This window comes from Lepus europaeus, chromosome 1 (genome assembly GCF_033115175.1).
Source record: "Lepus europaeus isolate LE1 chromosome 1, mLepTim1.pri, whole genome shotgun sequence".
Classification (NCBI taxonomy): Eukaryota; Metazoa; Chordata; class Mammalia; order Lagomorpha; family Leporidae; genus Lepus; species Lepus europaeus.
Window position 1 is genome coordinate 53611552 of NC_084827.1, and position 23084 is coordinate 53634635.

Sequence of the window (23084 nt, forward strand, 5' to 3'; positions counted from 1 at the left end):
CCCCAGCAACTCCTAGATGGAAGGTCTCCAGAAAACTCTCTAGATGAAAACATTGCCTGGTTTATGGAATCTTTGTTCCCAAGTTCTATCCCTGAAGTGGAAAACAGATTTGGAATCTTAGAACCTGAGTTTATGTATCATCACTTTATATTCCAAGTAGATTAGATCAATGGGAAGAGATTGCAAGTAGTATTTTACCCCTAATTTTATAGTTTCATATGTGTATATATACATTTTTATAATGTTTCAGAAAAATTCATTTGAAACAGAGAGAAAAAGCTATCACCCACCTTCTGCTGGTTCATTCCCCAAATGCCTGCAACAACTGAGAGCCAGGAAGTTAGTTCAGGCCTCCCACATGCATGGCAAGGACCCAACCCCTTGAACCTGCCTCCTAGGATTTGCATTAGCAGGAAGCTGGAATTGGGAGCAGAGCTGGGACTCAAGCCCAGGCCCTGCTATGAGGTGTGGGCATCCTAAGCAGTGTCCCAACTGCTGAGCCTGCTGCTTACATAACTGTACAATCACTTTTGATAAAAATTTTTTATGAATGTTACATCAACAGCTTAATAGTATTTAAAGACTGATAAGGAAAAAAGCCTTCTACTCCATCCTTTGCTGTTCCTCAGTCCCATTCCTGGTGGCATTCAGCCTTCAGTTTTTTCAAGCACCTTGGTTTCAAGTTTTAAGTAATATGCTTTTATGAGTTGTTATTTCAGGTTTCTAACTTTTTTGTTAAGTCAACATAATTCTTTGCATTACTGTGATAGAGTTTATATGTTCACTCCCACATAATCCCAGATCAATTTATTAGACTGTTCTATATTTCAGTCTAGTTACTCATCTGAGTATACAGTTGCTGTCCTGAGACATCACTATCATGTTGAGGATTTGTTGAAAAGCATCCCATGTTTTCTGGACAATTTGTTAGTTTATTTCCTTGTTAAAGTGGAGGGTTTCCTTCACTAGTTTCTTGGGAATAGGTGCATAAGAGGTCAGTTATTTTGCTTATACAGAATTCTAGGTAGGAAGTAAAATTCAGAATAAGAAGATGAATTGACAAGTAGTTGTATTCAAATTAGGAATTCTGAAGGCATTTCACCAGTGTCCTCTTCTCAGCAGAGTATTGAGATGTGCAGTTTTTTTTTTTTTTTTCCTGCTTGTGGAATCTCTTTGTTCCCAGAGTTCTAAAACTGCACAATACTGTGCTTTGGTGGACTTGGCAACGTGGGAAAGAAACCTTTTTTAAATCCATTTGAGAGTGAGCATATGCTCCCATCGCTGGTTCACTCTAAATGCATGCAATGGCCAGAGCTGAAGCCAGTCCAGACCTCCCATATAAGTAGCAGAAACACAATGACCTAAGCTATCGCTGCTGCATCCTAGGATCTACACTGGCAGGAAGGTGGTGTCAGGAGCCAGAGCCAGAAGTCAAACTCAGGTTAGAATGTTAACTGCTATGCTCAATGCCTGCTCCCTGGAGAATGCTAAAGTTCTTGGCCGATGAGATTCTGGAGCACTTGAATTGAACCTAACATTTTTTTCTCAATCATTTCATTTCTGGGACATTTTCTCAATGTGATTTCCCAATATTTCTATTGAATTTTATTTCTGCCTAACATTAAATTCCTTGCTTTCTCCTTGCCTCTAAGTCCTGAGCCTTCCTGAGTTCTATGGCTGTCAGCTCACTCATCAGTGACAGTGCTGCTGAGGCTAGAGGCACTTTCACCTCCTTCCCAATATGTCTATTAAACTCTTCAGTGTGGTTTCTTATTTTCATTCTTTTGGCTTTGTTATTTTTATTCTGCCCCCTTTTTGAGGGTTTGGGAAGAAGAGGGAACAAAAGCATTACTCTGCATATGAATATATAGGTAGGTGATTATTCATGAAATTGATGGGTATTTGCTAGGCTGGGGTTCCTGGGGACTCAATGTGTAAGAATGCTTGACTTTTTTTTTTTTTTTTTTTTATTCGACAGGTAGAGTTAGACAGTGAGAGACAGAAAGGTCTTCCTTCCGTTGGTTCACTCCCCAAATGGTTGCTGTGGCCTGCGCGCTGCACCGATCCAAAGCCAGAAGCCAGGCGCCTCTCCTGGTCTCCCATGTGGTGCAGGCGCCCAAACATTTGGGCCATCCTCCACTGCCCTCCCGGGCCATAGCAGAGAGCTGGACTGGAAGAGGAGCAACCAGGACTGGAACCTGGTGCCCATATGGGATGCTGGTGCCGCAGGTGGAGGATTAACCAAGTGAGCCATGGTGCTAGCCCCAGAATGCTTGACTAAAATGCTAAAATGCTAAAATGCTGTGTGATAGGTCAGTTGCTTGATTCTTGGTTAATCTTGCTCATTTGAAGGAATTTGGTATGGTCCCTGCTCAACTTCTTGAAACTTTGATTTTGAAGTAGTCAACATACATGACAAATCTTTGCCTGCGTTTACTGAGTTTCCTGGGTATTGAGCCTTAGTCACCTTGAGAAACAAGACTAAAGAATTTCTTCCCAGTTAAACAATCTGGATTAGAATATTGTGTCTCAAAACTCTTACTAACGTGCCCATAGATTTAGATAAGTGGGTCATCTTGCTTTGCTCTTAGAGTTCTTCAGAAGTGTAACTGTTCTGAAGCCAGTCTTGTCCTCTTCACTGGTGTAAGCATGGTAGGATTCAGACTTCGGTGTGAGGTCTGCTGCTTCCAACCTTCGATGATTAAATGCCTTTGCCAACATTTTTTTTTTTAAAGATTTATTTATTTATTTGAAAGAGTTACACAGAGAGAGGAGAAGCAGAGAGAGGCCTTCCATCCAATGGTTCACTCCCCAATTGGCTGCAATGGCCTGAGCTGTGCCGATTCGAAGCTAGGAGCCAGGAGCTTCTTCCTGGTCTCCCACGTGGGTGCAAGGGCCCAAGGACTTGGGCCGTCTTCTACTGCTTTCCCAGGCCATAGGAGAGAGCTGGATGGGAAGTGGAGCAGCCGGGACTAGAACTAACGCTCATACGGGATGCTGGCGTTTCAGGCCAGGACGTTAACCCGCTGCGCCACAGCGCTGGCCCCAGCCAACATTTCCTTTCTGAAAATTTGTAATTTCAATGTATTTGAAAGCCAGAGAGAAAGAGAGAGAGAAATCTTCCACCTGCTAGTTCACTCCCCAAATGCCCACCACAGAAGGGACTGAGCCAGGCGGAAGCTAAGAGTCAGGAACTCTATCCAGGTCTCCCATGTGGAGGGTAGGGACCCAAGTATTTGAGTCATCTGCTGCCTTCCAAGATGCATACTTACAGGAAGCTGGATCAAAAGCAGAACCTGGACTCAAGCCCGGGTCCATTTTCCTTATCCCTTGGGGGAACAAAGTGGGGGTTAATACTTCACAGGGTCATTAGGTTTACAGGAGGGAGGTAAAATACAGCAAACATAAAAAATGAGGCAATTCTCTTTTCAAAGAATAGGTGGATTAAAAATAGATCAAGTAGTTGGGAGACTTTTTTTTCCACTTAAACTGGGCTTGATAAAATAATAGCTAATGTGTCTTTCATTTTTCAGAGGAATTTGGCATAACTATCAAATATAACGCTCTGGAAAGCAGTGAGAGTGCTAGTGACAGTCTTGCTCTGTGAATTGTTTCTTGGGTGTTAGATGAAGCTGAAGAAAATGACATTCCTCTTCCTTAAAAGCAGAGTGAGGTTTGTACAGAATACAAGTGTAAAGAGAATTCTGTGAAGCACATTTTCTAAGGGCTGTGCAAAGCAATTTCAGGATGGATAGGGCCCATTTAGTCATTGGGCCATGGCAGAGCTTCCCAACACCGCAGCATTACTTTTGTCCACTAGAGGGCAGAAAGCTCCTTTGCCATGCATGTGTGGGAGCCGCTGACATTCTTGGTAAACGGTGTGTGAGAACACGCCTTTAAAGGAAAAACCATGGATGAGATGCAGTGCTACCTTCCTCATGCCGACCGGTAGCTTCCTGCCATCACCCTAATTATGATGTCACGACCACACTCTGGCCCTATTGATTGCATTCCTTGAGTGGTCTGGGGTCCTTGCTACATTAGTTGTCACAGTGGCACTCCTGCTGCTACAGGACATTTATGTATGGGAATGTGTCATGGCAGAGGTGCTGAAGTGTGTCAGGACTGTGAACAGCGCATTGACTGCAGTCTTATCAATAAATACCTCTTGGGTTACCAACTCAGAGAGCATGGAGGTCTTTTTGTTGCTTCTTAAAAGTATAGTTTTGGTATATTTCCTAAAAACACCAGATACTATGAGAAAAGGTGGCATTTGGAGTCCTACACTGCTTGCCTGCATTAACACTAAATATAGACCCACAGGCTCATGCTGGGGCTTATGGGCCTCCTAGGAGCTCTGTCTGCTGAAGAAAGGCAAAGGAAGACGACCGAGTAAGCAAGTGTTGTGGTTGCTCCTGAATACTTGGTGCTGTTTTCCTGGTAACCTAGCAGCCAAAGCTCCCATTTCGTAAGTAATTTGCATGCTGTTAGTCTGCTGAGACTAAATTATGATTCTGGAGTCTGGGAGGTATTGTTGCATGTGCTCTGTGCTTTTAAATTTTGATAGATATGGTCTAGACTTGATTTTAAAAATTACTGCCTAGATATGAAGAAGCCTCGGCTCTGAAGTGGAATTAAAGGACAAATTATCATAACTCACTCAGTAAATCTTCTTACTAGCTTTGAATCAAGCCCGATTTTAACACTTCTGATTTTGTGGCTAGCAATATGGGTACAAGTTATTACTGTGGAAAAAAAAGCACAAAGCAATTTTTCATAGTTATCTTTATCAGAATATTTATTTGTGGTTGAAGAATTCTTTACATGGCAAAAAGAATCAGCCACAGTGATCGAAAAACAGAGGAAAGTGAAATTACTTACATGTTTCAGTTCAAGCTACTAGAAAGGGTCCTGTTTTAAAGGATGCTGCTTTGGCCGTTCTTGGTGAATAAAGCAAGTTTGCACGCTGGAGTTAGGAGAGAGTTGAGTTATTGTCCCACAGATTATCTTGGCTCCTCCAGCCTTGCTCTCAGATGCCCTCATTTGGAGATGCCAAAGATAGCAACCCCTGGGTGTCAAAACAGCTGTGAACCCTGATTTTATGGCCATGTGATTTTGTATCCATGCACTACAGAGTCATTTGCAAGTCATCTGTCAGCTCTTGGTGGCTATGGACATCCCCCAGCTCAGTTTTCTCTGCTAGTTCTTTATTTCCTTTTTGCATGTTGCAGTTCATTAAAAAATATATTTTCTATTTACATTGTGACTTCACCCTAAAAAAGAGATTTTCTTTTAGGGCATGGCTTTTACTGAGCACTTCCTAGCACTTTCTAGGTTGTTTTAGTTTTATTGGAGATTTTATTAGCTCTACTACTACTTTTTCATTAAAAAAATTTTTTTTGGTGGCTGATTCTCTAGCTGGTCCTCTACTTTGTAAACATTGATTAAACTTCAGTATGAGGTTTATTAAGAGCAGTTACATTCCTGAAAAGGAAACTAAGGCTCAAGGATATTAAGTCAGAGATCCAAAAATGTACTATATGTCAGTCACTATGACTAAAATAGAACTATACTTGGAAAGATAATCCTGTGATGTGACACACAACCTGCATTCCTGGTCAAATGCTAATGTTTGAGATAATAAAGTAAAACATGATGCTAAAAGACTTACTGGAAACTTTGTGGCCATGTACCAGTCAACACTTTGAGACCTTTGTCTTGGCTTTAAAAGGATAAGATCTGATTTATTTCTAAAGCTCTTTTACTCTATCTGCTGCTGTTTTTCTTTAATTTTTTTTTATAAAGGCAGAGAGACAGAGACAGATGGAGATCTCCCACCCACTGGTTTATTCCCCAGATGACCATAACACCTGGGGCTGGGCCAGGCCAAAGCCAAGAGCCAAGAACGCAATCCAGGTTTCCCATATGGGAGGCAGGAACCCAAGTAGTAATCCTTCACCCACTGCTTCCCAGGGTCTGCATTAGGAGGAAGCTAGAATCATAGGTGGAGCCAGGACACAAACCTAGGCACTCTGATGGAGATGTGGGGGTCCCAAGTGGCATCTGAACCACCTCATTAAATGCCTGCCCTTTCTTTTTTGTTGTTACATCAAGTCATTCCCTTAGTCATGCTCCATAAAGTATATTTGTATTCCATAATATTAACATCAAGAATGATACCGTAAATCAAATACTCACAGATTTGTGTATTCTTGCGAAATAAAATTTCAGGATAACTGAAACACATTTTAGTTTTAACTCTGAAAGAACACGACTTGTTAAGCTCACTAGCTAGGCTTTTAGGGGCCCATTTTTCATAAGTACCAGCTGGTTTTATTCCTAAGTTTTAATATTTTTACTTTTTAAATAATATTTATTTATTTATTCAAAAGTCAGAGTTACACAGAGAGAGGAAAGTCAGAGAGAAAGAGAGGTCTTCCATCCGATGGTTCACCCCCGATTTGGCCGCAACGGCCAGAGTTGCGCTGATCCGAAGCCAGGAGCCAGGAGCTTCTTCCAGGTCTCCCACACGGGTGTATCGGCCCAAGGACTTGAGCCATCTTCTACTGCTTTCCCAGGCCATAGCAGAGAGCTGGATCGGAAGTGGAGCAGCCAGGTCTCTAAGCGGCACCCATATAGGATGCCAGCGCTTCTGGCCAGGGTGTTAACCCGCTGTGCCACAGCGCCGCCCCCCCTCCTTCTTTTTTAAAGATTTATTTATTACTATTTTTACTTTTGATTGACACATAATAGTTGCATGTATTTATGAGGTACAACATGATGTTTGGATAAATGTATACACTGTGAGGTGATCAAATCAAGGTAATTTTAGCACATCCATCATGTTAAACATTAATCATTTCTTTGCAATGAGAACATTCAAAAGGTTCTCCAGCTGTTAACTATGGTCACCATCCTGTGACTAGAACACCAGAACTTAATCCTCCTACCTTACTGCAACTTTACCAACTTCTCGCTTCTCCCACCTTCCTTCCCCTCCCTAACATCTGGTAGCCACTAATCTACTCTCAACTTCTGTGTTTTTGATCTTTTAGAGGACAGAGGAAGCTATATACTTAATTATGGGTACTTTCCTCAGATATTCCATAGGTGTCCCCTCCCAACTCCATTTTTTTCCCCTGAATTTGGTTTCTCTTAACTCTAATTATATTTCTCTCCACTCTATAGTGGGGCATTAGAGGAAATTTTTAAAAAATGGTGGAAGGAAGGAAATACATGTTGCCAGTATTGTTGCAGAAACAATGTTTACTGTATTGACTTCACTTGAGTCCAGGTAGACATCAGATGAGGACCTCCATCTTATTTCTGTTGGTGCACTTATTAACTGGCTCAAATTCATTGGGAAATAGTGAGATTTAAATCTTAGATATTTTAGGTGTTCAAGTTCACTTTTGGGGGGTAAAGATTTATTTTACTTATTTGAAAGGCAGAGTAATGGAAAGAGATATGGAAACAGAGAGAAAAGGATGTTCCACCTGCTGGTTCAGTCTCCAAATGGTACAATAGTTGGGTTTAGGAGCCAGGATCTCCATCTGGATTTCCCACATAGGTGGCAGGGTTCCAAGTACTTGGGCCATCTTCTGCTGCCTTCTCAGGCATATTAGCAGGGAGCTGGGTAGGAAGTGGGAAAACTGGAACTCAAACCAGTGCACCAATATGGGGTTTATGGAGTCTGGAATTGCAGGCTGCAGCTTTGCCCAGCTTTGACACTGAGCATTTGAAAACAGAATTGGTTTCTACCCTGGGGAATTTTCAGTTTATTGGGGAAGTCAAATCTGTAAGCAAATGAATGTAATAAAATACCATCAATATTCTGGTAGAAAAACACACAAGGCTCCAGCCACAGCACAGAGGAAGGAGATAGATTATCTCCTCTCAGCGGGAGTGATAGTGAAGCTGTCTTGAAAGAGGATTAGGGGGCCAGCACCGTGGCACAGTGGGTTAATCTTCCTCCTGTGGCGCCGGCATCCCTGTGGGTGCTGGTTCTAGTCCCAGCTGCTCCTTTTCCAGCCCAGCTCTCTGCTATGGCCTGGAAAAAAAGCAGTGCACCCGTGTGGGAGATTGGGAGGAAGCTCCTGGCTCCTGGCTTCGGATTGGCACAGCTCCAACCATTGTGGCCATTTGGGGAGTGAACCAGCAGAGGGAAGTCCTTTCTCTCTGTCTCTTCCTCTCACTGTCTGTGACTCTACCTTTCAAATAAATAAATAAAGAAAATCTTAAAAAAAAAGAAAGAAGATTAGGAGGGGTGTGGAGAGCAAAGACAGCATCAGGGAAGATCCACTGAACTCTGAACAACAAACCAGTTCCACTTTGCAACAAGCTAATTAAGTCTTTGGCATTTATCTCTCTGAGTGTCAACTTCTGCATTTGTGGAAAGGATGGGGCTAGACTAAGCATGTCTAAAATCCTTTTTAGGTCCAAAAATATACATTGCCATTAAACTTGTTTAATGAAAAGATACAGCCATGAAAACGCAGGCTTTTACAGTAACTAGAATTTTCATTCTAGAACCTCTTTGCATGTAATGACATGGCCACACATTCTCTTGTTGTGTCAGAGGCATGTCTTCATACAAACCTTTTCCATCCATTTTGGCTTTTCAGTATTACCTGAAGTTGTGCTTTGTTAGAGAATATGACATTTAATGGAAATGTAAACATCAGAGTTAAAAATGACTTCAGTGAAGGGACACCTAGATGCAAGAGACCTGGGAGACCCTTGAGTCCAGCAGGGTTCCTCCCTAGCACATCAAAATTTGCTAAGATTTTGTCTTGGGGACTCACAGCCAGCATTTAGTGACTTAAGGACTCAGATACTGGGGCTGGCGCTGTGGCATAACAGGTAAAAGCCGCTGCCTGCAGTGCCAGCATCCCATATGGGCTCCAGATTGAGTCCCGGCTGCTCTACTTCTGATCCACTCCCTACTTATGTGCCTGGGGAAGCAGAGGAAGATGGCCCCAAATCTATGGACCCCTGTATCCAGGGAAGACCTGGAAGAAGCTCCAGGTTCCTGGCTTCTGACTGGGCTAGCTCCAGCCATTGCAGACATTTGGGGAGTGAACCAGGAGATAGAAGACCTCTTGCTTTCTGACTCTGCCTCTCTGTAACTTTGTCTTTCAAATAAATAAATAAGTTTTTTAAAAAATATTCATTCGTACACTCTACTGAGGAAAAATATAAAAAATCATAAATTTGACTTAAAGCCTTGGGCAGTGAGGATGGTACACAATCGTTTTTTTTTTTCCCTTTTGAGACTCTTCATGCCCAAAAGCTATAAGCTTAATTTGTCTTTCTATATATTTATTACCAGTCTTGCATAAAAGATTTGAGGAAGCTTGCCAGAATATGAACAATGTAATGAAAGAGAAAAAAAAATCTAAAAATCAATTTTAAAAAACAGGTCCAGGAGAAATACAGACATAACTGAAAAATCTGAGGAGAAAAGAGCGAATACAGACAGGCAGGGCACGGCACAAGGAGCTGCTCTATTGTTGAAGTTCAACCACAGGTTTGAGCCTGAGCTTCCTGGAAAGCAAAGCAAAAAGGATGGTTACAGAGTTGTCTGAGAAGGAAGCATTTCTTTTGGATAAGCTAAACTTTCTGAGACCTTTAGTTGAAGTAGTAGTTGTGATTCTGTTATGGGATGGGTTAAGGCCTAAATTAATTTTCCAATTTCTTGAGAGAAGAAGTCTAAATACAGGCCTAAACATGGCATGCAGTGTGATAAACTTTATTTACAAAGTGGTAAAAATACATAGACCCATTAGGGCTTTATTTTGGGAAAGGAGACCAAAGGAAGGGGATTATCACAGCCTGCTCTGCTCATCCTGAGTGTACATGGAGGAGAGAGAGCACTTCCATTCTTCCTAGCTTTTTATGAGCTTAGAAAAATGGAAATGTTTACATGTACCACCCCCATGTCCCAGGTAAGAGGAGGTACTCCCTGGGGAGGGGTCCCCTGAGTGACAGGTAGATGAACATGGCAACACAGAGTGAAGGAGGTGTGGCTTCCAGCTCATGAACTTAAAATTACCTATCTAAACTTTCCCACATCATTCCCTCCTCAGAGAGTTCCAACCCTTACTCTTAAGGAGATGCTGAAGGATGTAGACCATCATATCTTCTATAGCTACTTGACGCTGATCAAGGATGCAGGTCCTGCCAATCTTGGGTCCAGAAATCTGTTCCTACTTTGTCTAATGATTCTGTTTCATGAGCTGGAGAACTTTCAGTCACCACCAATGGGTGCATCCCCCACATGGTCATCATTATTTTAGAAGATGTTGGATTCTGAAACACACAAGTTCATCAATCAGCATGAGCAAAACTGGAACAAAACCAATTACAAATGGAGTGCCCTTTAAGATGGAAAGAACATATTTTATAGACTCCCAGATAGTGGGTAGTTGGAGCTGTGCTGATCCAAAGACAGGAGCCAGGAGCTTCTTCTGGATCTCCCACATGGGTGCAAGGGGCCCAAGAATTTAGGCCATCTTCTATTGCTCTCCCAGGCCATAACAGAGAGCTGGATTGGAAGAAAAACAGCCCAAACTAGAACCAGAGCCTGTATGGGATGCTAGCACTGCAGACCAGGGCTTTAACCTGCTGCACCACAGTGCTGCCCCCTAAAAGCTCTTTGATTTTTTGGAACACATTTTGTACTTTTCCTGTCGAACAAAGTGGGTCTGTGTCAGTATCTTTTAAAGCTTCATACATAGCCTTGGCTAATTTTTTTTTTTTTAAGGGTAAGGGTTTATTGTAGGAAATCCAACAGACTGGAGGGCGAGGGCGAAGAAGGAGAAAGAAAGAGAGGAGAGTGTAAGAGAGAGATCAAGAGACAGAGAGATCAGGAGACGGACAGACATAGACAGAGAGATCAGAAGATGGGGAGAAAGAGGGCTATGTATTCAGGAACAGGTCCTTTTAAAACTTTGCTGAGGGGCAGGCAGGGAAGTAGAAGCACCAAATCCCATTAGGATGGGGGTGGGGCTGACACTGGTGGTTGGACCATGTGGCTACCTGGCTTCCAGCAATGGCAACGAAGGCTAGAGCCTAGGGTGGTGTCAGGACTGCACCATTTTACTAACATTCCCTCCTTTTGTTTTTTATAAAGCAGTTGTATGGGGTTACATTAGTCCCAAAAGAACAGGAGGGATAGAGGTCCGATGATCTGTCTTTAGAGCTACCTCCTGCTGACATGGGGCAATGAGGTACTCTTCACTGGCATGGGGCAATGTCTCAAGTGCTTTCTCCTAGGTAGGGAGCCAAGTATATCCCTGTAGCAGCATTTGGTTGATTGCCTGGTTGCTGAAAGCCTTGGTTCATTCCATTATCAACTCCTGTAAACACTTAAGCAGACATGGTAGTATAAAAGACATGGTTAGAATATCAACCAATGATCCTAAGAGTGGCATTAGCCAGGTAATGAGAGGATTTCATAGAGGAGAGGAAATGAGGGGGGCTCTGTGGACCCTTGTGAAGACTATTTGGTGGACGTGGTTTAAAGCTGATCCCAACCAAAACCAGGAGAAAGGCCACTCAGCTTTTGCAGTAAAGCCTTGGCTATTAACTCAAACCCTGGAATCCATATTCTACAGAATCCTGCCATTCCCAGAAATGTTCTTAGCTGTTTTTTTGTCTGTGGTGATCCTATACATCGAAGAGCATTATTTCTCTTGACTGAATGAGCACAATTTCCTGGATTAAATCTTAGAAGGTCCACCATGCCTGAGATACTGAACCCCAGGAGGCAAGAGAGCAGCATAAAGCTAAAACAAACAAACAAAAAAATCACTCTGCTAATCAGGCATGCAGCATGTGACTGGCCACAGGGGCTACCGTGTTGGAGGTAGAGTCTGTTGCCCATCTTCCTGTAAGGATGGAAGTCCTCAAGGTGTCCACTCACTTGGAAACCTTGTGTTTTTACTGGAAACTGTCATTTTGTAGGGGAAGTCCCACCCTTCACCACAGGAAGTGAACCCTCTGCCATGTTTGGGCTCCCACTTCTTGAGACTGTTACCAGAGAAGCAAAGAATTCAGGTGTGGGACAGAGAGCAGTGGAAAGCAAAATAGCAAGGTTTATTAGGGTAGGGACATCCATAAGAATGGATGGGCACCTCTCTAGACAGAACCTGAGAGAGAGTGCCCAGTTCACATTTAGGCTGGGGCTTTTAAGGGGATGGGTCTTGCCTTCCTGCCTTTTCTTTCCCTCTCTCCTTCTTCTCCTTCTGAACAAAGGACTTGTTGGTTGTAAATATGAAAAATTTCTTTCTGAGTTTTCCCCCTGAAGTTATCAAACAGGGGAAGCCTGGCTGGCATTGCCCCGCCTTAGAGGAAGGATGTTTATCAGGCCAGGTAGAAGGGGCAGGACTCCCTGGAAGGTCATCAGGATCCTGGCAGGACTTTGAAGTGCAGATACTGGGCTTCTGGAGCTTCCACAGTAGGTGCTGGTCTTCAGGCCTTTCTCATACACACATAAGCTCAATTTCTGACTTCCTACCTATGAGACCATGTGGTTACTATGCAACAGGACTGTTTCTTTCCAGTTTGTTCCACAAAAAACTGGTAAATGAAAAGTCCCTCTAGCATTCCTGGTTTTAAAACCAAAACCTGAGGCAAACTCATTGTTGATAACTGTGAAATCCTTCTGTATGACTTAGAGGTTAAGTTTTATATATATACATTTTCCTTAATGTATAAATATATACATTTTCCTTAAAAACACATCACAAACAACTTGGAATAATTTAAATATCAGCAAACACGTGTAAGCTGGCCCCCTTTCTTGCATTTTCTCCCAAATTCCATTAACCCTAGCATTTTGTGTTGGCATATGTGTTATATATTAATGTTAGCCATCGCAAAGCACACCGGACACCGGAGTAAGGGAAAGGGCTTATTGGGGAACACCCTACAGACTGGAGTGAAGGGGCGGCGAAGGAAAAAGAGAGAAAGAGAGTATAAGAGACAGAGACAGAGAGGAGGGAGAAGAGAGACGAGAGGCGGAGAGAAGCCAAGAGAGGCCAAGAGAGCAGGGAGCAGAGTCAAGAGAGCACGTGTTCAGGAACAGGCCCTTTTAAAACTTTGCCTGAGGGCAGGCAGGGAAGCAGGAGCAGCGAATCCCATTAGGATGGGGGTGGAGCCTGGCTCAGGTAGCTGGGCTGTGTGGCCACCTGGCTAAACCTGCGCCAGTTTCCTAACAATATGCTCACCCAAAGCTACCAAGATTAGGAACAAAAGACATTAAGATTTGCATTTTATCCCAAGCTTCTAAAGCTGAGAGAAGAGAAACTGAAACTGAATCCACCTGAAGTGAAAACCTCTGCTGCATTTGCTCAGGTGCATTTCTAAAGAAAAAAAAAAAAAAAAAAAAAAAAAAAGCTGAGCATTTGCTGAAGTAAAAAGTCCTCACATTTAATCAACAAATCAAATTTACAGCCAGGCCAATTTTATTCAGAGAAAATAAATCCATAGAGTTGGATGACCTACTGCCCGTGTGTACATTGATGGAACACGTGGCAGAAGGCCCCAGCCTCCAGGGGCCAGGCCTTTTTAAGGAAGGCTAGGGATTGGGGTAGGGGTAGGGGGAAGCAGGCGGAGGGGAATTCCTGGAATTAGGCGAGGCCTTGGGAACCTGAAAAAGAATGAGGGGTGGGGTATTGGTGTGAGATGCAATTGGGATTCAAGGGCAAGGTATATATTCCAATGTTTATCTTTTGGGCAATGAACAAGAATGGCTGAGGCTTATGTCCTTGTTCCATCACAGGGTGAGAGTAGCAGCCAATGGTTCTAAGAGTGTGACTATTAGAGTTGTTTTTGGAGTCGGTTGGTCAAGATAATATTGTGGCCCAAAGCTGTTCCTGAGATCACTGCTAAAGGAGAGGAAGGATTTGAAGCTGATCCCAACCAAAACCAGGATAAAGGCTGCTTGTCTCTTGGGGGTAGAGGGGTTTGTCTGTAGAAAAAATTCTGAATAATCATACAACATTAAATGGGGGTAGAGGACCACCAATACACACAGATTAGGAGTACAGCCATTAAGGTAAGAGTAGAAGATATGATTACAAAGACATGAGGCCCCAAGTGGTGATATTGGAATTGGCCCCCTAAAATATGATAACAAAATGTGGCCTCCTTAAAGTTCCCCAAAAGTCCCACCTGGGGTGCCATATGAAATCAGAATTTAGGGTACCATACCACATCGCCATATGCTTATTAATAAATTCCCAATATTAAAGAGCCAATGTGGGTTATTGCCTAATATTCAGAGAAAAATTCTGAATTCTGGCATAGATAAATGAGGCAACATGGTACATTTTTAAGCTTTTATTCAGTGAGAGAAATGCATAGGAGAGAGCTTTATCTAAAAGAGAGGGATAATCTGGATTCATACTGAGTACCAGGAGCCAGCCACATGGAGGAGCATTTAGGCCAGGAAGCATGGAACGGGAGGCCCAAAGGCCATGGTGCTCTGGAGGCACACAACTGCATTCAGTGCTTTACTGGCAAAAGGCCAAGGAAAGGAGCCAGTGGGCACATGGTGTCCTAGGCTTTTAATCCACTTCCAAAGGGGAGTGGTTAATTAACCTGATTGGCCAGTGGGTGCTCAGGTGTGGCCAGGTAGGGGCATGAAGTCACACAGGGGCATGGTCTTCCAGCCCACAAACCTAATAAATTTTATTCCATAAGCCTACCTACAGCACAGAGTCTAAAACAAAGGAAAGAGTCATTGCTAGAGGACCTAATTGAGGAGACCTGGCAGGGTCAGCTTGACATTCAAATTACATGGTGGGATCAAAAGACTTGATTTGCAATCCTTTTTCCTGTCTGACCTGCTCACAATAGAACAAAGAACCATCAGAAGGGTGGGATAAGTGAGTTGTTTACTATGAGCTCAAAAGGATGGAATTGCTACTCCCTTGCTATTCTTATGGTAAAATTGGATCAGGACGGGAAGGGGTGAAGACCAGTTGGATGCCCTGCCCCAAAGGGTGATGGCATGGAGATGGACCATTTCCTAAACTTGCCTTTGCTTCTCCAGGATGAAGGTGTGTGTTCTGGATCGCCCAGATAGAAAGAACCAGCCAGACTCACCAAAATGCAAAGAACAAAGGGACTTTATTTATAGGTCCAGCATGCTGGGGTCTGGTTCTCTAAGCAACGCAGTGAGTGAGTGAGAGACAGTGAGAGCCGGAGCATCAAACATAGAAGAAAGGGGTGTTGGTTTTTAGCTTTGGAAGTTAAGAGAGCATGACCCAGAAAACAAGGTGTAAAGAGAAGATTTAGAGCTGAGATAGGAGAAAGACTGAACATAGATTTTCTTCCACTTTTTGAATGTTCACAGAAATGGTAGAGATTCTGAATGTCAGGATCAAACATGCCATTGTTGGGCAGGAAGTCAGAAATGAGATTATGTGTGTGTGACAAAGGCCTAAGGAGTTGACATCTAGGTCCATCCAGTATCTGCATCTCAAAGTCATCCTGATAACCTTCCAGGTGCAGCCCAATATCTGCACTTCAAATGCCCTGCCCGTTCAGATGCCAGCCAGGCTTCCCCCTGTCTGATAACTTCAGGGGGAAAACTCAGAAAGGAATTTTTTGTATTTACACCCAAAAAGTCCTTTGTTTGGGAGGAGGAGAAGGAGAGGGGGAAGGGAAGGCAAGACTCATCCCCTTAAAAACCCCAGCCTAACTGTAAACTGCGCTCAGCCCTCTGCCTCTCTGCTGAGCTGCCCGCCTGGCCTGGCCAGGTGTATTCTCTCCACTCAACCATGTAACCTCACTCTCCTCCAGCCTGAGCGACTGGACACTCTCTCTCAGGTCCTGTCTGGAGAGGTGCCCATCGTTCTTATGGATGTCCCTGCCCTAATAAACCTTGCTATGTTGCTTTCCACTACTCTCTGTCTCACGCTTGAATTCTTTCTTGTGCGAAGACAAAAACCCTGCCTTCTCCAGTAACACCATTGAGTGGCCATTTGGATTGTTTTTTAAGGTAGCAGACAACCGAGAGGAGGATTGGATGAGACATGGGACAAGGAAGTTCCCATGGTGACCTGTGGATTCAGATTGGTAGATATCAGGCTTCCCCAAGATCATAGCCATTCGATGGGGAGGGTACCGGAACAGAGAGTAGGGGTTGTCACCTATGCACCCACTGGAGCCTGAGGCCTAAAGCCTCTGGAAAGGTGTAGAGCCCATGGAAGGCAGAGTCCATGGGAGGTTGTGGTACATGGTACCAGGACTTTGAGATGAAGCAGAGCAGAACCACAACCTGTGGTAGAGGTCACCATGAGAGACTTTCTCATTCCCCATCTTCCCTCAGAATTTTGGAGGGTCCGTGGGTGGATGGAGATCACAGAGCATTCCGTGGTGAGGGAGTTCTGGGGGTGAGTTTTATGTTTAGCAGAAGTCCAGGATCCTGAAGCAGCTCACAACCCTGAGAGGAGAGCAAGGTCACTGGGAGAGCCTGGTCCTGGGTTTTGGCACCAGTGAAAGACCACCACAAAACACACCAAACACCAGAGTAAGGGAGATTTATTGTCGGGTAGGGAAAACCCAACAGGCTGCCTCCCTGTGCATAAGAGAACAGCAGCCTGTACTAGGAGAACAGGTCTTATAGCTTTGCAGAGGGAAGGAAGTGGGAGCAGTGAATCTCCTTAGGGTGGGGGTGTTGTGGTTGGGCCACTTGGTCACCTTACTTCTAGTAAGCCAGGCTGGGCTTAGGATTGAAGCTTATTGTACAGATGGCAATGGGGCCAGAGCCTTAGATGATGCCCAGGACTTAAGATGGTGCCTCAGATAAGATAATACCATTTTGCTAACAGAGCCTAAATTAATTTTCCAGCTTCTTGCCTTTTACTTGGAGAAGAATTCTAAATACAGGCCCAAATGCAGCATACAGTATGATAAACTTTATTTACAAAGTGGGAAAAATGCACAGACTCATTAAGACTTTATTTTGGGAAAAGGGGCCAAAGAAAGGAAATTATTATACCCTGCTCTGCTCCTCCTGAGTCCACAAGGAAGAGAGAGAGCACTTCCATTCTTCCCAGCTTTTTATGGGCTTAGAAAAATGGAAGTGTTTATGTGATGCCGCCCCCACGTCCCAGGTAAGAGGAGGTACTTCCTGGGAAGGGGTCCCCTTATTGACACATAGTGGAACATGACAACACAGAGCAAAGAGGGTGTGGCTTCCAGCTCATAAACTTAAATTTATCTATGTAAACTTTCCACATAAATTGGTTCTTTATACACCGGGTCAGCTTGCTTCTGGTTATGTCTTATCGGGCTCTATTTTTTTGTCTTTTAATTTTTATTTATTTATTTGGAAGGGGGAGAAAGAGATATAGGCAGGCAGATAGGATTAAATCAATTAGACTCATGAGCTTGAAGACCACGCCCCTCCCACCCCAATGTGATCTCCTGCCCCGAGCTGACCTCGCCTGTATGCCCACCTGCCAATCAGATTATGTAAGCATTCCCCTTTTGGAAGCAGATAAAATGTGTGGAGCATGGTGGGCCCTTCCCTTGTTGTCCTGTACCTCTGACACACAGCCTTCTGGCAGCCTGTTCTCTCTGCTGGTGCTATACTATCTTTGGCTACTCCTAACCACTTGCTTTGCTCCATGTGGCTCCTGGCCTGCTCTCTGCCTGGTATGGACCCAGCTTTCTTTTCTAGACTCCTTTCTCCTTTAAATAAAGCCCTCACTTTCCTGTGTACTTCTCACACTAAATAAATGCTAAAACTTATCATATTTTTGCTTATTCGAGCCAATATCCAGAATTCTTATCTGAATAGATGACAAGAGCCCTCAAAGTATTAATATTAAAATAATTAATAAAGCTAGCCCACAACAGTATCTTTCATCTACTGATTCCCTCCCCAGATTCCTACTCAGCATCTTATTTTTCATGTCAGTGTCTTGCAGACAATGAGTCATGCTTCCCAGGACACTGGTTCTCGTGAGCGTCATGAAGACAGGAAGCTTTATGTTGTGGATTCCATAAACGACTTAAACAAACTGAACCTCTGTCCTGCCGAATCACAGCATCTCTTCCGTATGTGTGCCGTGGAAGGCTTCGTGTGCCTTACTTCCTCTATGCTGCCTGGAAAGAGCAAATGCTGATGTGGATGTGTGGGTGTGTTGGGCAGAAAGTGGGCAGTAGGAATAGCCTGGCATTGGAAATGCTATTACACTTGATCTTAACCAAAAGGCCGAGAAGCGATTTTTTTTTTTTTTTTTTGAACAGGCAGAGTTAGACAGTGAGAAAGAGAGAGAGAGAGAGAGAGAGAGAGAGAAAGGTCTTCCTTTCCATTGATTCACCCCCTCAATGGCCGCTGTGGCCGGCACACTGCACGGATTTGAAGCCAGGAGCCAGGTGCTTCCTCCTGGTCTCCCTTGCAGGTGCAGGGCCCAAGCACTTGGGCCATCCTCCACTGCCTTCCCAGGCCACAGCAGAGAGCTGGACTGGAAGAGGAGCAACTGGGACAGAATCCGGCGCCCCGACTGGGACTAGAACTTGGGGTGCTGGCGCTGCAGGTGGAGGATTAGCCAAGTCAGCCACGGTGCCGGCCTGGAAATGCTATTGACTGTTGGGCAATTCTTGCTTTTGTCCTCTGAGTCCTTGACAGGATCCTGGGCTTCCTTGGCCTCTAAGTCACATTTGAGGTCTTGTCTTCAAGAATGCTGAGACTTGCTGTCACTGGAAATGGGTGGGGCCTATCTAGTGGCCACAGCGGGTCACTTAAGGTGCCTGCTTCTCTCAGGGGTCTTGCTCCATAGCAGATTGTTGAAAACATGCTCAATGTGTTCACCCAGTTTTTAAAATATCATTTAAATTATGCAGGGCAAAAACATCACCTTCATTTTCTACTTAAAAATTGCCCAATTAAAGGGTTAGAAAAAGGGGTGAGGGGGAATCCCTGAAGACCATATTTTGCCTCCTAAATATTATGAATGAGTTCCATCAGATCAGTATGTGCCTCTTTTCCAGCTTACACACTAATGTCCAAACACAGGTGTAAATTGCCTCCTTGTCATTTGTTTTATATGCATTCCAGGTAAACTTGTTTTCCTGGTTTTTATACCTATATTTTCCCCTTCAAGTCCTTTTTGAAGTATTTTTTAATCTTTGTTTAATGAGTTCAGGTATTCATTTGCAGTCAGTTCCAATAAAATAGGTGTTTGAGTCAGCCCATGGTGTTTTTTAGTTGGGAAGCAAAAGCTATTAAGGGGATTGATGTAGGGTGTACTTATAAGACCTGAGTTGTAAACTGCCCAGCTATTCATAATGAATGAGCACAGTGAGTGAGAACAATTCAAGTAGGAGAATGTCCAAAAGTAATTCAATCTGCTTCACTATCTCAGAATTCTCTATTTCTTATTCATTTTAACCTATGTGTCACTAGGCCCCTAAACCTCACAAAATGGTGGGTAATGTCAGATAATTCATGGTTTCGGGAGCCAGACTATTGTATGAGCATTGTTGTAGCCCCAATTAAATGACAAAACATTGAAAAGAATCTTGCTTACAAAACACATCCACCCTGAAAGCAGCTTTAAGAAGCCAAACCACAGCAGGGCCACTTTTGTTGAAATGGATGTAGACACAATTGATCATTCCTGAAATAAGAAGAGTTTTCTGGGAGATGTTCAGCCTTCAGTTTCTTCATTCCTTTTCCCAAGAAAAATCCATGCCTTGCTATATCAGTGCTAAGAGCCTTCAAAGAACTTTCTAGACAGGTGTCAAGATTAGCTTAGCCATGCTTATTCTTTGTGAACCAATGTAGAAGGTAAACAAACTGCCCATGGCCCAAAGACATTCCTAAAGCATAAGTCATGGTCCAGGCTTGTCAGAGGGAAATTGGGTGTATCGTGGCTCATGCCCAACAATAGGCTACTGGAACTGTTCAGTTCTGTTGACGACTTGTATGCCATTGTGTTCTGTTTGTTTCCTTTTAGCTCTAGAGGAGAAAAGCCCAGAGCTTGGCACAAACTCAGGAAGCGGAAGCTGGAGCCTGCTCTTCGTGGGGCTGCTGATTGTGCTGACTGTCAGCCTGGCACTGGTTTCCTTTGCCATCTTTTTGATAAGTAAGTAGCACTGGCAGAGTTTTCATCACTTGCATGCATTTACTTTGTAGCTCATTGTTTAACTTTGCTCTTGGAATGCATCCTTGCTTTCTGGCAGTTCATTCTTACCCTGAGAGACAGAGGGACAAGGAGTTCCTCGAATAAATCCTACTGCCCAGGGACAGCGTTCCTGGGACCAAATCCACTGCAAAAGTCCATGGGGCTGGGAGTCACAAGTGTGTTTGCTAAACATTTCTGAAACACTTTAATTTCCCATTTGGCTCCCCAAACTTCCAATGGTAACTTATTCTAGTTACTCCCAAGTAACTTTATCTAGTACATGCATTGGTCCATTAAATTCAAGTTTATAACATAGAGTCACATTCAGGTTTTGAACTCCCTCTTAGATTTTCTAACTTGTGCATCATCCCAGAATTCAATTCTTGCACCTGTAGTCTTGCACCAGGCCCCAGAGGAAGGTATTGGGATGTGAAACCTTCCCCACATCAGCTGCTCAGTCAGGGGATCCTCTGAGCTTTTGGGTCACCTTTCTCTCTGCCTGGGATGAGGGGCAGGTGCATGGTGTTTCTACCCCTTCTGCATGTTATGCCCACCGAGCCTGCCAGTTTTCTCACTGAACCCTGCACACAATCATGGGGAATTACTTTGATTTTTTTGTCCAGATCATTTAAGAGCAGGAGTCTGAGAGGGGAGTGCCACTTTTGCTGGGTTGCATCATGCTGTCATTTCTTCTGCCCTTTCCTGCCTTCAAACATTCTGAAACTGTACTCATGTGGGAGGGAGATTTCCTGGAGGAGGAATGATGTCACATGTTACAGATGACTGTAGCTCCACACTTTCCCCCAGAAGCAAGTATTTTTTCTGCATAGCACTGTAGCTGTGTCCAAGACTCATGTCTTGGACCATATTTTATCCAACATAATTTTTCTAACTTGAGGAAGACATAACTGTTGGGCATGTGAGTCTCTCATGTTTGTTATCAACTGAGCCTAATAGCCAGCCTGTTATCAACATTATCAGCCTCTGAAAGATGCTTTCAAATAAACCTCAAAATGGAAATGATAAAGAGCTCAAATAGAAAGCAGTGATTTTGTTCTTAGTTCTTGGAAATTTTAACTCTGATAAACAGATCTCCTCCAAATGTTCCATTCCCTTGCTTAACTGTAATGCTGAGTATTCTGTTTGTTTGGAAAATATTGTGCCTCTTTGCTCAGGAGTGGTCTGAGGAGAATTATTACACATTCATTACGGGCTGGTAATTCAGAGCAAACAAATCAAAATAGGATGGATCTTGAAGAATGTCATTTCCCCAATGATTGGGATAAATCCTTTTCTAGAATGGCTGTAGAAATGAGACAATGCCACAGTCACTTCTAGGGAGATAATCAGACATGCTGGCAATTTCTGTTGGCTACTCACAATGATCAATTTCTCAGCCAATGTCTGTCTGGAGCTGCCAATGGGACTCCAGGCTGACATCATGAGGTTGTAAAGATTTTAGTTCCCTTAATAGACAGCTTCAGTCTTAACCAGTTTCTCTCCTGGCCTCTGGGACCCAGGGGTTTGGGAACAGAGAATTGGTCAAGGGTGGCTTTCAGTGTTCAGCTGTGCACCAGTAGATCTCACTGGAAACCAGGGTAACACTGTTTTCCATTTTGAAGTCCAAACCGGAAACAGGATGGATGACATGTCAAGAAGACTAGTAGCTGAGGGAAGGGACATAGATGATCTGAAGAAAATCAACAACATGATCATAAAGCGACTCAACCTGCTGGATCCAGAACAGAACTGAAGAGATTTTGTGAGAACAGCTGCTAACACCTCAAGACTGAGCAAGTCATTTCTTCAAGGCAGCAGATTCTCTTAGCAGAGAGCCAGGCCTGGGCCGACCTGTGGCAAGCAGGGAAGGGAGCAACTTCAAAGCAAACAGGATTGGGGAGAGCAGCTAGAAAGGGGGCGCTTCTCACAGTCTCACCTTCGGTAGGGTGCTTGAGACTTAATGGGATGATGAGTGGGTGGCTAGCATGAAGAAAGACCTAAGAAAACAGAATTGATCTGCATATGTACAACTTTCCTCACAAAAGGGGCATTGCCGCTGGGTTGAGTTCACTGTGCCAGTGTGGTTCATTATGTCTCATGCAGCTTAGAAAATTCCTGCGAATGCCTAAAGAATTCATTGAGCTCTACTCAGTGTTGAAGACAACCAGGTGGTCATTCTTTTCAATAAAGGTGCTTCTGCTCAGTGGCTGATTAGATGTTGACTTGTTTCTCTAGGGGCTGTGATGGGTGGGATTCAGAGCTGGTTTACCGCCTGATACTTACTGGTAAAAACATGAACAGTAGTTTTGTGGGTAGAGTTGGGGCCAGGGGTCAAAAAGGAAAGACCAGGCTGTTAATTCAATTGATGTTTACTGAGCTCCTAGCCTGTAAATCATCCTACAGGTGATCACATTCAGATGTGGGACAAAGGAGATATGTAGTTTTATAAATCCCTCAGCAGCCTACCAATTATTTTGGAAAAAAAAATCTGATAGAATTGTGGTGTTTGCTAAGCTATGGTATGAAATTCTGCGCTTGGAATATTTGGAACCTGCTTTGTTTTAGCACAAAAAACAAGGCACAAAATATATGACTGGGGTTTTTCAATTGAGGTTACAGGACACAGGAGTATCCATTTTAAGAGCACGCCACCCAATAGCCTTGCATTCCAATTTTTATTTAGAGGCTACCAACAGTTCTAAAAGCTAACAGGCACATAGGCAAGGTTGTACATCAACTTAAGGTTTGGGAAAAGAATTTGGTCTGGTGGTCTAAGGTAGGAATTAGAGCTGTGTTATAAATCTTCAGAGACAGGCCTTTTTAAATACTCATGTAAATTTACAAATTCCCAAAAACACCCTAGCTACCAATTAACGTCCATTAGTCCTCTGCTGCTCCTGTTGCCACATCCCTTTGAGGGCGTGTGCACCCATC

At 43.6% G+C, this 23084-nt stretch overlaps 1 protein-coding gene across 2 annotated transcripts; it reads left to right on the forward strand.

Annotated features, from left to right (window-relative positions):
* Nucleotides 1-4340: 4340 nt before the first annotated feature.
* Nucleotides 4341-22340, forward strand: LSMEM1 (leucine rich single-pass membrane protein 1). Of its 2 annotated transcripts, none has more exons than XM_062198988.1 (4): nt 4341-4468; nt 17939-18078; nt 19983-20111; nt 21773-22340. In XM_062198988.1, the coding sequence occupies exons 2-4, from the start codon at nt 17952-17954 to the stop codon at nt 21901-21903; spliced, it is 387 nt and encodes a 128-aa protein (XP_062054972.1). In that variant the 5' UTR covers nt 4341-4468; nt 17939-17951; the 3' UTR covers nt 21904-22340. The 2 variants fall into 2 exon arrangements, with proteins under 2 accessions (XP_062054972.1, XP_062054977.1); XM_062198993.1 differs by having other exon boundaries at nt 17949-18078.
* Nucleotides 22341-23084: the final 744 nt, after the last annotated feature.